General features: G+C 36.0%; 1 protein-coding gene across 1 annotated transcript in view; it reads right to left on the bottom strand.

Moving 5' to 3' along the window:
• SLCO4C1 (solute carrier organic anion transporter family member 4C1) overlaps positions 1-16,783 on the bottom strand; it is a 65,388-nt gene that overhangs the window by 3,525 nt on the left and 45,080 nt on the right. The window contains 5 exon segments of the mRNA XM_017869174.1: positions 1,692-1,718; positions 2,142-2,300; positions 3,637-3,701; positions 9,739-9,929; positions 12,117-12,267. Coding sequence (XP_017724663.1) covers positions 1,692-1,718; positions 2,142-2,300; positions 3,637-3,701; positions 9,739-9,929; positions 12,117-12,267 — 593 coding nt within the window.

Here is a 16,783-nt window from a genome sequence, read left to right as displayed (position 1 = left end):
CTGAGAAAATCTTCATGAATAGAACAATTTCAAAGAGAATAATTACATAACCATTAGAGTTCTATGTTTAAAATTTTTGAAACATTAAGGGGAAAGAAAAAACATTTGTATACAATTCAAGGCAGTAGTATTTATTTTCTTTCTAAGCAGTAATAGAGTACAATAATTAATTTATTCTTGGTTATGCTTGTACATTCTGGTAAAATAAGTGTTGTAAAAACTAAATAGGAATTGGGCCACGGTCTAGATTTGTTAACACAAGCCCATAATCCCAGTACTTTGGGAAGCTGACAGAGGTGGATGTCTTGAGTCCAAGAGTTTGAGAGCAGGCTGGGCACCATAGGAAACCCTGTCTCTAACAAAAAAAAGTACAAAATATATCCACGTATGATGGTATGAGCCTGTAGTCCCAGCTACTTGGGAGGCTGACGTGAGAGGATAAGTTGACCCCTAGAGGTGGAGGTTGCAGTGAGCTGAGATCACACCACTGCACTCCAGCCTGGGTGACAGAGAGAAACCTTGTCTCAAAAATAAATAAATAAATTTGTTAAAAACACAATATCATATCTATAAAAAATTGCAAGCAACCAAAAGTCAATAATGAGGGAAAGTAGTTTGTAACATTCTTGAACCTGAATAAATTGCAGAACATTCTGGTCCAGGATAGAAAATAATTCTGAAAATTAAAAAGGTTTTGGAGTTCTTAAAAGAAAGCCTCTGTGGTAGAATATCACACTCAATACTTAATCAATCTACTCTTCTTATCAGCTAAAAATATGAAACATTAAGATTCACTTCACAAACTTCGATTTATTTTCAAGTAAATCTGATTTAAATATGAAGTTATATGAAGTTAAACTAGTTCCAACCACAGTATAAGCATTTAATAATTGCCAGCCTAATAAATTCAATGTGGTCTCACAGTATAGTTCTTGCAGTAGCTGGTTTCTTTTTGTTGATTATTAATATTTTGTTTAAAAACATCTATTTTAAAACAGGAATGCTCATTCATCTAGACATTACTAGATTTATAGAATGATTAGTTACATAGGTACAACTTACAATTTTTTTTATTTGTTTCATTCTGAAAATTTTAAGATTTTATGTATTTTGTGGGGAATTCCCACATTCATCACTGGGTAGGAAAATGAACAATTTGTTATCTGTCTATTTCTTTGACCAAAAGTACAAACAAAATGAATTAAATAAATTTTAAACATAAAACATTGTATGTAGTCATGGTTGTGGTAAAATATATAGCTTAAAAAATTGAATAAAAAATGGTTTTTAAAAACAGGTAAAGTAATGGGATGATTCATTTTGCCTATACTTGTCAATACTTACTCCCCAAGTGCTATATGAATTTATACATTATTTCTTCAGCAAATATTCTATTACTCTATCTCTATCAACTCAGAAAGTATACTCTGGATTTACATGCATGTAAAGAGTAATCATAAGCCTATCTTGATACTTGTGTCAAAATAATCACAGTGAAAATCACACATTATATTAGATACATATGTATACATACGTTCAGGATTTCTCTAAGATATTTTAGTTTCTTAGGTTATTTTTCAAATTTTAAATTTCAACTTTTATTTTACTAGTATAAACTAGATACATTGTTCTGCTTCCTTAATCTTGCCTTAAATTTCATTCATTCTTTAACCAAGACATTACAAACTGCAAAAGGCAAAAAGAATTGAACATCATAGCTAACCTTCTAAGCTATAAAAAGGTTCCTCACAATGTGCTTTAGAGACAAAAGATACTTCCCTGCCTGAGCTCTATGTGTTTGCAACACCTAGATACCTAGATGACAATCATTCCAGGGAGTTTCTCAGAATTCTCTTTTACCTTTCAAGTATACTTTTCAAAAATATTTGAGATAAGTTATTAAAAGAAAAGTATATACTGTATGATATAATGACGGCTAGAATTTTATTTTCTTGTATTTAACACTGAGCGTTGCAGACTCCATCCGTTCAAAGACTTTCATAACATGCTGTGATAAGTGTTCTCTGCTTCAGGAAGACTACTGGATGGTTCAACAATGTGGACTGAACAATTGAAAATAACTATGACCTAAGTAACCAACAATGAGATTTTTTTTTAAAGTTCTTAGTTTACTCTAAAACTATCAAGAAATCACCACTTACTTATGGCTACTAGCATATGGGCCATCTTGATGTTATCATAAATCCAGCAAGCTCCTTTAATTCCACAATCATTTATATCCCAAAGAATACATGTGCTGTCTATTGTGAAACCAAATATAATTGGTCCAGGTATTGTTCCTAAAAGAATTATGGGTGAAATACACAAGGGTAAAGATTATAGTTTAGAATTACAGATCTTTTTATACATGATCATACATATATTTTATAGAAATAAAAATAGATATTCATCTGTCCACATGCAAATTAATTCATGCACGAGTCAAAGGAATATAAAGCACAGATACAATATTCTAAAATAATTATATGTAATTACTATGTATTTCTAATCAATTCAAAAAAGTATTTTAATAGAAATATCCAATATATATCAGGCTAACAGTTAATATTTCAATTCACCACTTTTCTAATATAATGAATAAATGTGCCTTTGAAATTAGCTATTATACTTTTAAAAAATCAAAATAAATTATTCATGATGCACAAATAAATCTGTTGAACTACAATATATGTTATATCTATGTGAGTGGGCATGTGTATATAAATTAACATGGATCTCTGTATGTATTAGTGTATGTATATACAGATATATAGTCTTATAATACCATATCTAGGAATATCACTATCTTATATACCCGCCACCATCTCCAAGAAGTCATGAAGTACTCAACTTCCATATAGCTAAGGAACTTCCAATTATTTGAGGCAGTAATTTTTAGACAAAGATTTCAGTTACATCCAGTCAGTTCTTTCATGACCTGTAGCATGATACAGTCAGAATACTAGACTCACAGTTAGGAATCATTTTCCTAGTTTCATTTATATCACTAGTTGTGTAACTATGGGCAAAACCCTGCACTTTTCAGAACCTTAACTTACTCATCTGAAAAAATCGGCAAGTTGGACTAGGTGATCTCTAATGCGCGCACTTTTTGTTTTTGTTTTAATAAATAATCTTAATATTATGTTTACTATGTCTGCCTTTCTTGTAAGTTGTCCTGTATCTGGAACTTTATAAAATTCTCTGGTATAAATTCTTTCTTCCAATAATTCTTAACTAGTCACAATATCCATACCACAGTTGCTATTGAAACATTTTAACATCATTTTTAATTGCTAATGTAACACAATAGTGTCACAAATAGAGACAAAAGCAGAGAGAAAAGGAATTATGTGTTGATGGTCATATTTTATATTTGAAACAGATATGATATACCTTTTAAGGTTTTATTTGCAATCGAGTTAGAACAGGTAACCAGGCAGGTAGGTTAAAAGTATGCAATATGTAAATAATCCTATATCTGAAACATTAGAAAATGGCTTCCTTCAACAAGAATGATGTAGCCTAGTCTTCCACTATAATTTTTTTTTGTCACAGGCCATAAATTAAAAAATCAATAACACTATTGAACCACAATAGCCAACACTTAGCAATGAATAAAGAGAAATGGCATACCTAATAATCGAAGGAACATAAATTGTATTCCCAAGGCTAGGGACCGTTGTCTGTGATTAACACACCTGGAAACATTAAATACATATGAGACCAAAAAACGCGGAATAGTATATTCACTCTTTGAGCAAGTTCACATTTATAAGAGGTTAGCATTCCTATATTAAAAGTAAATGTTGTAAACACAAAATAAACAATGCATTTGTAAGAGCTTATAAATGGTTTAATCTTCCTGGAATTATAAAAGAAGAAAAATGTTATCTGACCTAACACATTGCAAATAACACCAAAGAGTCACTAGTCTTTATTAATTTTAATAAATGTAAAGGAGAAAGGGTATTCATTCACAAGACATATTTTCCATGAAAGTCATCAATATATTATGTATAGGAGTGTACCTCAATATAACAGAGCCCAGATATAACAAATCCACAGCTAACATCATACTCAATGGTGAATACCTGAAAGCCTTTCCTCTAAGATGAACAGGACAAGGATGCCCACTCTCACGAATTCTCTTCAGCATGGTACTACAAGTCCTATCCAGAGCAAGTAGGCAAGGAAAATAAAAGGTATCCAAATTGGAAAGTAAAAATAAGATTATCTCTGTGAAGATGACATGGTCATGTATGTAGAAAACACTAAAGATCCTGCCAAAAAAGCACTACAACTAGCAGATGTATTTAGTAAAGTTTCAGTATACAAAATCATAATACAAAAATCAGTTGCACTTCTATACACCAACAATGAACAAAAGAAATCAAGTAAAAAACAAAATTTAGACTAGCATTGAAAAGTAAAATACTTAGGAATAAAGTTAACCACAGAGGTAAAATACTTGTACACTGAAAGCTATAAAACACTGATGAAAGAAATTGAAGAAGCCACAAATAAATGGAAAGATATCTCGTTTATGAATTGGAGGAATAAATATTTTAAAATATTTATCCTACATCAAGTGGTCTACAGAATTCAGTGTAATTTCCATCAAAATTCCAATAGCATCTTTCACAGAAATTGAAAAAGCAATCCTAAAATTCATATGCAACAACAAAAAAATTCCAGAATAGCTAAAACAGCCAGAGAGTGGCACAAGATGAGGGACTGAAAAGCTCCAAGTTAATAATTATCTACACAGAAAAAAAAAAGAAAAACACTTTAACAAGAATCAAAAGTCAGGTGAGCACTCTTAATACGTGGTTTGACCTTTATATTTCTGAAAGAAGCACTGAAGAGATTGAATAAAACAGTCCTGAATCTCAGACACCACCCCTCCCCAACTCAGGCAGTAGCAGTGTAGTACAGAGAGACTCTCTGGGGGTGGGGAGGGAGAGTATAGCAATTGTGAGGCAATAAAATCAGTGCTGTCCTGTTAGAGCAGAAAGGAAAGGACCAACTCACCGGACACCCCCCACAGAGGGAGCATTTAAACCAGCCCTAGCCAGAGGGTAATCTCCTAGGCAGCAGTCCAAACTTCAGTGCTTACAAAACAACTCACCACCAAGGGCTACAGCACTGTGTGTCCAAGTTAACTTGAAAGGCAGTCTAGACCATAGGGACTGCAACTCTTGGGCAAGTCTTAGTGCTGAATTAGGCTCACAGACAGTGGACTGGAGGCACACGTGACATACTGAGACACAAGCTGGGACAGACAATGGAGTCCTGGTATTACTCCTCCACTAATCCCAGGCTGCACAGCTCCAGGTTCCAAAAGAAACCCTTTCTTGCCACTTGAGGAGAAGAGAGGGAAGAGTGGTTATTGGGGTTCCCAATTCCAGAACTTGACTCTGACTCCAGAACTTGATTTCTGGACCTGTCCTGGGTCAGTGGGGAGCCCTCTGCCCTGAAGGGTGAGTCCCAGGCCAGGCAGCATTCACAACAACCTGACTTAAAGAGGCAGTGGGCCATAAGGGAACATTGGTGGTAGTCTGGAAGTACTCCTCGTGGCCTGGGGTGGAGGTGCCTATGGGGTGATGTTTGTTTGCCTTTGCAAAGGGGAAAGAAGAGTGGAAAGGACTACATTGTGTGGTTTTCATGCCAGCTTAGCAGTAATACAACAGACCAGGTACACTTCTAAGGTTTTTGACTCTAGTCCCTGACTTCTGGGTGGCACTTCTAGACCCACCAGTGCCTGTAGGACCTCCGCACCCTGAAGGGAAGGAAACAGGCATGGCTGGCTTTCCCACTTGCTGATTGTAGAGCCCCAAGCCCTTAAGCAAACAGAGCCAGTAACCAGGGAGTAGTTACAGAAGGTCTTGGGAAAGACCCAACACTGTGCTGGTTTCAGGTTTGACCCAGCGCAATCATAGTCGTGGTGGCCACGGAGGTGTTTGCATCACTCCACCTTCAGCTTTAGGTGGCTCGCAACAGAGAGAGAGAGACTCTGCAAAAACCACAGCAATACTGACCTTAGGGTGCCCCTTAAAGCAGATACAAGTAAAATCACAACACCCAAGTCCTTTCAAATATATGGAAAGCCATCCCAAGAAGGACGGCTACAAATAAACCCAGACAATGAAGACTACAGTAAATACTTAACTCTTAAATACCTAGATGCTGAGGAACATCTACTAGAATCAACACCATCTAGGAAAACATGAACTCACCAAACGAGCTCATGCCATCAGAGACCAATCTGAAAAACAGAAATATATGACCTTTCAGACAGAGAATTTAAAATAGCTGTGCTGAGGAAAGTCAAATAAATTCAAAAAACACAGAGAAGGAATTCAGAATTCTGTCAGATATATTTTACAAAAAGACGAAGTGATATTGGCCGGGCATGGTGGTTCACACCTGCAATCCCAGCACTTTGAGAGGCTGAGGCAGATGTATCACTTGAGGTCAGGAGTTTGAGACCCAGCCTGGTTAACATGGTGAAACCCTGTCTCTACTAAAAATACAAAAATTAGTTGGGCATGGTGGTGCACGCCTGTCATCCCAGCTACTCGGGAGGCTGAGGCAGGAGAATCATTTGAACTTGGGAGGCAGAGGTTGCAGTGAACCAAGACCATGGCCACTGCTCTCTAGCCTGGGCAACAGAGCAAGACTCCATCTCAAACAAAAAAAAGAATCAAGTGGAAATTCTGGAGCTGAAAAATGCAATTGGCATATTGAATAATGCATCAGAGTCCTTTAGTAGCAGAACCGATAAAACAGAATAAAGAATTAGTGAGACTGAAAACAAGCTTTTTGAAAATATATAGTCATAGAAGACAAAAGAAAAAAGAATAAAAAACAATGAAGCATGCCTACAGCGTCTAGAAAATAGCCTCGAAAGGGAAAATCTAAGAGTTATTGGTCATAAAGAAGAGGTAGAGAAAAAGATGGGTAAGAAAATCTATTCGAAAGGATAATAACAGAGAACTTCCCAAACCTAGAGAAAGATGTCAATATCCAAGTACGAGAAGATTGTAGAACACTAAGCAGATTTAAACCAAAGAAGACTACTTCAAGGCACTTAATAATCAAACTCTCAAACATCAAGGATAAAGAAAGGATCATAAAAGTAGCAAGAGAAAAGAAACAAATAGCATACAGTGGAGCCTCAATACATCTGGCAGCAGACCTTTCAGTGGAAACCTTATAGGCCAGAAGAGAGTGGCAAGACATATTTAAAGTGCTGAAGGAAACAAACTCTTACCTTAGAATAGTATATCTGGTTAAAATATCCTTCAAATATGAAGGAGAAGTAAAAACTTTCCCAGACAAAAGCCAAGGGATTTCATCAATGCCAGGCCTGTCCTATAAGCAATGCTAAAGGGTGTACTTCCATGAGAAAATGAACATTAATGAGCAGTAAATAATCACCTGAAGGTGTAAAACTCACTGGTAATGATAAGTACAAAGAAAAACACAGACTATTATCACACTGTAACTGTGGTGTGTAAACCACCCTTATCCTAAGTAGAAAGGCTAAATGATGAACCAATAAAAAATAATAATTACAACAACTTTTCAAGACATAGTACAATAAGATATACATAGAAACAACAAAAGGATAAAAGCCAGGGGACAAAGTTAAGGTGTAGAGTTTTATTAGTTTTCTTTTACTTGTTTATCAATAACACTGAATCTAAAAGGACTAAACTCTCCAATGAAAAAACACAGCCTGGCTGAATGGATGATAAAACAAGACCCATTGACCTGTTGCCAACAAGCAAAACACTTCACCTATAAAGACACATACAGACTGAAAATAAAGAAATGGAAAAACATATTCCATGCCAATGGAAATTGAAAGAGAATATAAGTCACTATACCTAGAAAAAAAATTGATTTCAAAACAAAAGCTATAAGAAGAGACAAAGAAGGTCACTATATAATGATAAAGGGGTGAATTCAGCAAGAGGATATAACAATTTTAAACATATATGTAGCCAACACTGGAGCACCCAGATATACAAAGCAAGTATTAGTAGAGCTAAAGAGAGAGACAGGCCCTGATACAATAATAGCTGGAGACTTCAACACCCCATGCTTTGCATTGGACAGATCTTCCAGATAGAATATCAAGAAAGAAACATCAGACTTAATCTGTACTATAGATGAAATGGATCTAATAGAGATTTATAAAACATTGCATCCAATAGCTGCAGAATACACACTCTTTTCGTCAGCACATGGATCATTCTCAAAGATTGACCATATGTTAGGTTATAAAACAAGTCTTAAAACATTCAAACAAACTGAAATAATATCAGTCATCTTCCCTGACCACAATGGAATAAAACAAGAAATTAATAACAAGAGGAATTTTGGAAACTATGCAAATACATAGAAATTAAACAATATACTCCTGAATGACCAGTGGGTCAATAAAGAAATTAAGAAGAAAACAGAACAATTTATTGAAACAAATGATAATGAAAACAACATGCCAAAATCTATGGGATATAGCAAAAGAAGTACTAATAGGGAAGTTTATAGCTATACGTCGAAAAAGAGGAAAAATTTCAAACAAATAATCTAATGATACATCTTAAAGAATTGGAAAAACAAGAGGAAACCAAACCTAAAATTAGTAGAAGAAAGGAAATAATGATCTGAGGAGAAATAAGTGAAATTGAAATGAAGAAAACAATACAAAAGATCAATGAAAAATTAAACAAAATTGACAAACCCTTGGACCGACAAGAATAAAAGGAGAAGATGCAAAGTAATAAAATCAGAAATAAAAAAGGACACATTACAGTGATACTGTAGAAATTTAAAGGATCATGAGTGGCCACTATCAGCAACAATATGCCAATAACTGGAAAATCTAGAAAAAATGGACAAATTCCTAGATACATACAACCTATCAAGACGGAATCAAGAAAAATCCAAAGCCTGAACAGACCAATAACAAGTAGCAAGGTTGAAGCTGTAATGAAATGTCTCCCAGTAAAGAAAAGCCCAGGACCCAATGGCTTCAGTGCAGAAAAGCCAAAGCTATCCTAAGCAAAAAGAACAAAACTGTGCATGTACCCCTGAGCTTAAAATAAAAATCAAATAAACAGTAAAAAAGAGAAAAGGTAATGAGTAAATATTAAAGAACAAAAAAAAGAAAAATGCTAGAATTCATTAGGAAAGATATACAAAGACTGATGACTCTATGGAAGGACAGGTATGAAATGTGTTTGTATAGTGGGATAGAAGGAGGAAGAGCAACTGGAAACATAAAACACAGGTGAACAACACAGGTAACAGCCACTTTCTTATTGATTAGCACCGCTTAAGGAAGATTTAATGACACAGTGCCTAATGCATAAGGTAGAATGCCTGCCATTCTGATTCTGGCATATTGGAAGGCATTTTATTTCTGTGATACTCAAAATTGAACATTTCTCCAGCTCACAACTGAAGTTTCATGAAAGAAGCAGAGAAAACACCAAGCACAAGCTAGGCAGGCAATGTGAAGACACTTTCACGTGCATATCATTTAAATCTTCTACATCTGGGGTTCTGTGGAGGCGCTTATCCAATGCCACAGAACTACTGCTCTTGTAAGGGCTGATTGGTATTGAACCAATGGTCAATATGAACCCCAAATGAACCCCAAGTCCATTTGCTTTCCATCAACATGTTGCCTTGGGAATGAAACTTTCTCAACATACTACATACCTTAGGATAGACACAGTTATAGGAGTACCGGCCATAAAGGTAAAAATAATTATAATAAAGAAAATGCAAAGGAATATGGGTAGGTTCGCACAATGAGTTTCACATTTTCCAGCTTTAGCTTCAAAACCCAAAGTTTCTGCAGTGGATGTTATTTCTGTTTTCCTTTCAATACAGGAACAGTTGTAATACACCTAAAATATTAGACACAAAACAATGAAAGTGATTATTTAGAAAATAAATTATTGTAAATTAGGTATTCTCTAGACATGGCAAACATTCTCATACTGTCTTAATCCATATACAACAAATTATGCTGAGAGAATATTTAACCCTTAAGAAATTAAACAAGTGGAAACAAACCATATTTATGATGTGGAATTACTTGTATTTGACTTTTGTGGCCACTACTTCAGCTTGTACCCTGCTATAGTAATTACTGACTTACAGAACAATTTAATGGGAATATAAGTTATGTGATCTTGCACATTCTAGGCTTCTTACAACAGTAATTATTTCTTAAAGGCATTTTACATCTCAACTCCATCGTCCCATATCCTTTATCCTTACTGTAAATCTTTTCTAGACATTAAGTCCTTAACGAAATCAGAGCACAGCCAGAGATATCAAAGAGAAGCAGTGCTTTCATTGTTCCAAAGGCCAGAAACTTTTTTTTTTTTTTGGTGCTAAAGCCATTCTAAGACCTCTGGTACCAATTCAGGAAAACCAAATATGCAGATGACACCTCCAAACTTTACTATTACATATTCAGCAATCAGATGTATCAAATAATGAGGTAATTCAGCCTTTAAAAGTTTTAAGGAGAGAAACTGAGAACAGTATTTTCTATCCTAATGAAACTTTACAACTCTCATTTGCCTGCAATACAGCAGTTAGTCAAGGTCAGATTTTGTAGTTTGGGTCACTGGTGTGAAATATAAGATTAAAACTGTATTGCTGTGAACAAATGTTTATGGGTGTTTATTAAAAGTATTATAAATATATATTGCCTATCTGAAATATTTCATAAGAAAAAAATATTGTGAATCAATTGATTATTTCACAGACTGATTGGACATAAAAATGTCAGGACAAATAGAAAATTTGCAAGTCAAAATCATTTGCTCTTCCCAAAAAATTCTAGAAGACAATCTGCTGTGTAAGACAGTAATTATCTTAGCATTTGGCGAAAAATATAAATATTAAATTAACCATATCAAAATAACCAAAACTATTTTAAATATGCTCTGGGTATTAGATTTTCTGTGTTGTTTCCCTGTGCAGGATGGTATTTGTGTCTATATATATTTAGTCATGTGACTAAAACCCTTCCTAATAACTCCTTGTCATAATCTGCTTCTAATCAAAGTTAGCCAATAGCATTTATTGGTCATATATACAGAAAAAAAATTCAAATATTCAAAATTGTCATATAACTCTTACACATCTTATTCATTGTTTTTGTTTATACCACAGTATATATTTCCCTCAGATCCTTTTAAAGTTATCACATTATCTACTAATGCATAATATACTGTGTACTACTCATAATCTGAATATTATTTATTTCCAAGGCTCTTAAGTTTAGCTAAGATGAAATATTTAGATTCTAAGATATAGTACAATAAAATTGTATTGAGTTCTTTTAAACTATTTAACCATACAAAAAAGAAATAACATCCAGGCACATTGATTAGTATTCAGATCCAGAATTAAATATGAATTTGTATTTTAAAATAAATTGATTTGAATATTATAAATGTATTCATGGTACATCAAATAAAACAAATACTAAGTTTCTATTATATAAACTGTACCTAGTGAAAATAGGAAAACTCTCTTGCCTTCAAAGATCTTAAAGTATATTTAAGGAAAAATAAAATTGACCCTTGAACAACACAGGTTTGAACTGCACTGGTCCACTTATATACGGATTTTTTTTCAGTCAAACATGGATCAAAAACACGTATTCGCAGGATGCAAAACCCATATATACTGAGGCACTGACTTAAAGCAAGTTCTTCAAGGCCATCGGCAGGACTTAAGTATGGCATATTTGGGTATATGCAGGGGTCCTGGAACCCATCCCCCATGTATTCTGAGGGATGACCATAAAACAATTTGAAAAGGTAAAAGATATTTCACAACTGCAACAAAGTGATGTTGCTAAAATATTTGTAATTTCCAAATTGATTTTTCAACAATAACTGCAAGAGGCATGAAGGAAAAAGAATCCATTTCAGTTAGAGACATCATGGGCTGCTTAATGGAGGCAGTGGAGCAGGAAGGCAATAGGCATTGCATAACCCCATTAGCGAAGTCAAGATAGAAACCCATAAACACATTGCCTTACTAAGGGAAAAGTAGGAGACATAAGCTACCTTTGGTTTCCTGTGTGAGACTGGGTTTGAACAGCCTGCAAAGCAGGGAGAAAAATATTGGACTCCATCTCCACAGACAGGATAATAATATGATCGCAAACAGTTACAATTGGCATTACAAGGGGCTATCAAGCTTCCCAATTCTCCAGTCCTGTAAATAAGAAATGAAAGAAGGGTAAATGATCTACATCATAACTTTTAACTAACAACTTCGAAGCACTGTTATATCTTACCATTAGGTCATTTATTCACTCACTCAACACATAATTACCAAACAAATAAAAAGTCTTTCTTTGCACATAAAGTTTAACTTCTTGTCAGAGAGAGGCAACAAAAACAATAGTCATATAGTATAGTATCTGTCAGTAATTAAAAATATAAGGCAGAATAAGTGAAGAAAACAAGAATTTATCATCTGGCACCAGATAATTCTCTTGTGGGGTTGGTTCTGTGGACTGTAGAATGTTTAGCAGCATCCCTGACCTCCACCAGATACCAGTAGCACTCTCCTTCATTACAGCAACCAAAATATCTCCAAACAGTGCCAAATACCTCCAGGATGCAGATAATATTTTAAACTTGGAAGGATGAACAAAATCATGCTGTTGAACATAATCATCTCATCAATGGGAAAACTGAGGTCCAGGGGGATTAAGTTACTTTTCTTTCCTTACCAAATATAATTTTCCCAGTCCCCAGGATCAGTGTCATTTCAAGCTGCCTCTTACAGAAAATGTCTTCCCTAATATAAAGGGTTACACTAATCAAAAATGCATCCCTCATACCTCATTTGTTTATTTATTCTTTCAAATAACATATATTGAGCAACTGCTAGGCCCTATGCTAGGTAACAGGAATACAAAGTAGAATAAGACAGTCTCTGTCCTCAAGGATTTCACAGTTTAGAGGTAGAGAGGGACATCGATAATTATTCACTGATATGCTAAGTGTGGTTACAGATACCTGCAAAGTGCATTTTAGAGGCACCAAGGAAGAACATCTATCACAAGTCAAAGTTTGGAGAAAAGGGGCTGGAGGAGCTACTGCCTGAGATGCAATTTAAAGAATGAGTATAACTAAAGAGCTTCTGCCCAGCAAAAGAAACTACCATCAAAGCTGAACAGGCAACCCTACAGAAATGGGGAGAACTTTTTCATCTACTCATCTGACAAAGGGCTAATATCCAGAATCTACAAAGAACTCAACAAATTTACAAGAAAAAAATAAAAACCATCAAAAAGTGGGCCAAAGGATAATGAACACACTTTCTCAAAGAGACATTCATACGCCACAGACACCATGAAAAAGCTCATCTCACTGGCCATCCAGAGAAATGCAAATCAAACCACAATGAGATACCATCTCACCCAGTTAGAATGCATATAAAAGTTCAGGAAACATACAGGTGTTGGAGAGGATGTGGAGAATAGGAACACTTTTACACTGTTGGTGGGCATTGTAAACTGTTCAACCCATTATGGAAAAGAGTATGGATTCCTCAAGGATATGAACCTAGATTTACCATATGACCCAGCCATTCCCATCTGCGGTATATACCCAAGGATTATAAATCGATGCTGCTATAAAGTCACATGCACACTGCATGGTTTATTGCGGCACTATTCACAATAGCAACAGACTTGGATACAAACCCAAATGTCCCATCTGTGACAGACTGGATTAAGAATAATGTGGCACATAATACACCATGGAATATTAGCAGCCATAAAAAAAGGCATGATTTTGCATTCCTTTGTAGGGACATGGATGCAGCTGGAAACCCATATTTTAGCAAACTATCACAAGAACAGAAAACCAAACACCGCATGTTCTCATCTAGGTGGAACTGAACAATGAGATCACTTGGGACTCGGGAAGGGGACATCACACATCGGAGCCTATCATGGGGAGGGGGAGGGATTGCCATTGGGGTTATACCTTATATAAATGACACTTGATGGGGTGCTGACGAGTTGATGGGTGCAGCACACCAACATGGCCACAAGTTTACATATGTAACCAAACCTGCCATTTGCACATGTACCCTAGACTTAAGTCTATAATAATAATAAAAAAATTCTAGGCATTATAACCAATGTAATACATACCATGCCATGAGTACAATAAAGAACAAAAACCACCTGATAATTTCAATTGATGCAGCAAATTTATTTAACAAAGCCCAACACCCATTATAATAAAATCTTTCAAAAAAAAAAAAATGAGTAAGAGGTTGGTGCAGTGGTTCACACCTGTAATCCCAGCACTTTGGGATGTCAAAGCAGGTGGATCACTTGAGGTCAGGAATTCCAGACCAGCCTGGCCAACATGGTGAAACCCTGTCTCTACTAAAAATACAAAAATTAGCTGGGCATGGTGGCAGGCACCTGTAGTCCCAGTTCGCAGAAGGCTGAGGCAGGAGAATCTCTTGAACCCATGAGGCAGAGGTTTCAGTAAGCCAAGATCGTGTCACTGCACTCCAGTCTGGGCAACAGAGTGAGACTCCAAAAAAAATAAAAAATAAAAAATATATAAAGAATGAGTAAGAGTAAGCCAGTCAAATGGGGAAGGTGAAACGTATTTCAGAAAAAGCTGGTACAAAGGCATAGAGTAGAGAAATAGCATCCTCTGTGGAGAAATATGAATGGTGTCTGAGGCACAGAGTGATAGGAAATGTAGCTGGAGAGGAGTAAAGGACCAGTTTAATTGAGAACCACATGGGCCTGACAAAAGGTCATCATTAAAGTAGTTTTAGACTGGAAAGTGACACTGTCAAAAGTTCGTTTTAAAGAAATAATTCTAGGAGTTTTACAGAGTATGAATTTGAAGAAAGGGGACCAGTTACAATACCCTAGACGGTAGGTGATGACAATAAAAAGGAGAACTAAGATAGAACATACAATGATAGGAAGCAGATTAAATAAAACTTTTGGATGTAGAATCAGTAAGATTTGGTGATGGATTGGTGGAAGATGACTCTTCCTGTTAAAAATGGAAGAGGCTACTCAAGAGGCTTAGGTAGAAAGATCACTTGAGCCCAGGAGTCTGAGGCTGCAATGAGTTATGATTGTGCTGCACTCTAGCCTGGGCAACAGAGGGAGATCCCATCTCTAAAAAAAGAATGCAAGAGTCAAAGGTGACTCATAATACCTAACTTGATGTTTAGGTATAGGAGAACAAGTTTTGGAGAACAGATGATGAGTGGTATTGTACCTATTGAGATTAAGAGTATCTCAAATTTAGTGAAGAAATCTTGAATGGAGCTAGATTTCTTAATAACCATTTGGACATAGATGTAGCTGAAACCACCAGCATTTATAAGATCAGTCATATAGTGTGTGGAATGAGGAGAGTACTGAGGTCTTGGGAGTCCACTTATTTAATAAACACACAATGAACACCAATTATGTGCTAGACTACTCAAAGTGGTAGAATTATATTTAAAAGAAAGCAGGAGCTAGAGCTAGAACTAAAAATGACAGACAGAGGGAGAGAGAGAAATGGATGGAAGGAAGGGAATGACGGAGTGAAGAGACAGAGGGAGGGAGAGGGAAGAAGGAAGGGAGAAAACAGAGAAGGAAGGGAGACAGGGGGAAAGAAGGAAGGGAAGAAGGGAGGAAGGGAAGGGAAAGAGAAAAGGAAAGGGAAAGAAGGAAAGGGGAAGGGAGGAAGGGAGGGAGGAAGAGAAGGAAACCCCTGCCACCATGAAGCTAACTTTCTTGCATCGGGGTCAAACACAGTAAATGAGTGATTTCTGTAAATATTAGAAGATAATTGACACTATGTTGCAAAATGATGACATACAAAGTAGGTGGAGAACAAGAAAGTCATGAAGAAAACAGATTAAAGAGAAAAAAAAATGACTAAATCAGTAGGGAGTCTGAAGGAAAGAGTGATCAAGATAGTAATCTTGACTCTGCCTGCAGTCTCATCTTATTCAAATCTATTCCACAGGATGCTGCCAGATTTATCTTTATCAAGTATGATGATATCAAGGGTTGGTCACGTTCACAAAAACAATCACTAGTGTCTGCTCACAGAGCTCATAACATAGATGCAGAAATAAGATAACCAGAGAAAAGCCATCCCTGCAACTTTAGAAATAGCCCTTACACAGCAATTTTTAAAGTTCCCAATAGATAATTCTCGTATTATTGATAAACAATTACTGAGATCATACAAAGTATAAGACAGTATGATGCAAATTATAGTAGAAACAAAGAAGTATAGCTTATATTCCTTAATATCAAGGGTTGATCACATTTGTCTACATATTTTACAAAGGTTTACTTTTGAGGTAACTAGAAAACTATTAGTAGAAAAACAGCAGATGCTTGTGAAGTTTATTAAATTTTCTTAGTGTACACATATTATTTAAAAATATATAGGCTGGGCTCGGTGGCTCAAGCCTGTAATCCCAGCACTTTGGGAGGCCGAGACGGGCGGATCACGAGGTCAGAAGATCGAGACCATCCTGGCTAACACCGTGAAACCCCGTCTCTACTAAAAAATACAAAAAACGAGCCGGGCGAGGTGGCGGGCGCCTGTAGTCCCAGTTACTCGGGAGGCTGAGGCAGGAGAATGGCGTAAACCCGGGAGGCGGGGCTTGCAGTGAGCTGAGATCTGGCCACTGCACTCCAGCCTGGGCGACAAAGCGAGACTCCGTC

Source organism: Rhinopithecus bieti, unplaced genomic scaffold (assembly GCF_001698545.2).
Source record: "Rhinopithecus bieti isolate Rb0 unplaced genomic scaffold, ASM169854v2 scaffold_4104, whole genome shotgun sequence".
Taxonomy (NCBI): Eukaryota; Metazoa; Chordata; class Mammalia; order Primates; family Cercopithecidae; genus Rhinopithecus; species Rhinopithecus bieti.
Note: the sequence above shows the minus strand (reverse complement) of the source record. Positions and strands in the feature narration are given on the sequence as shown.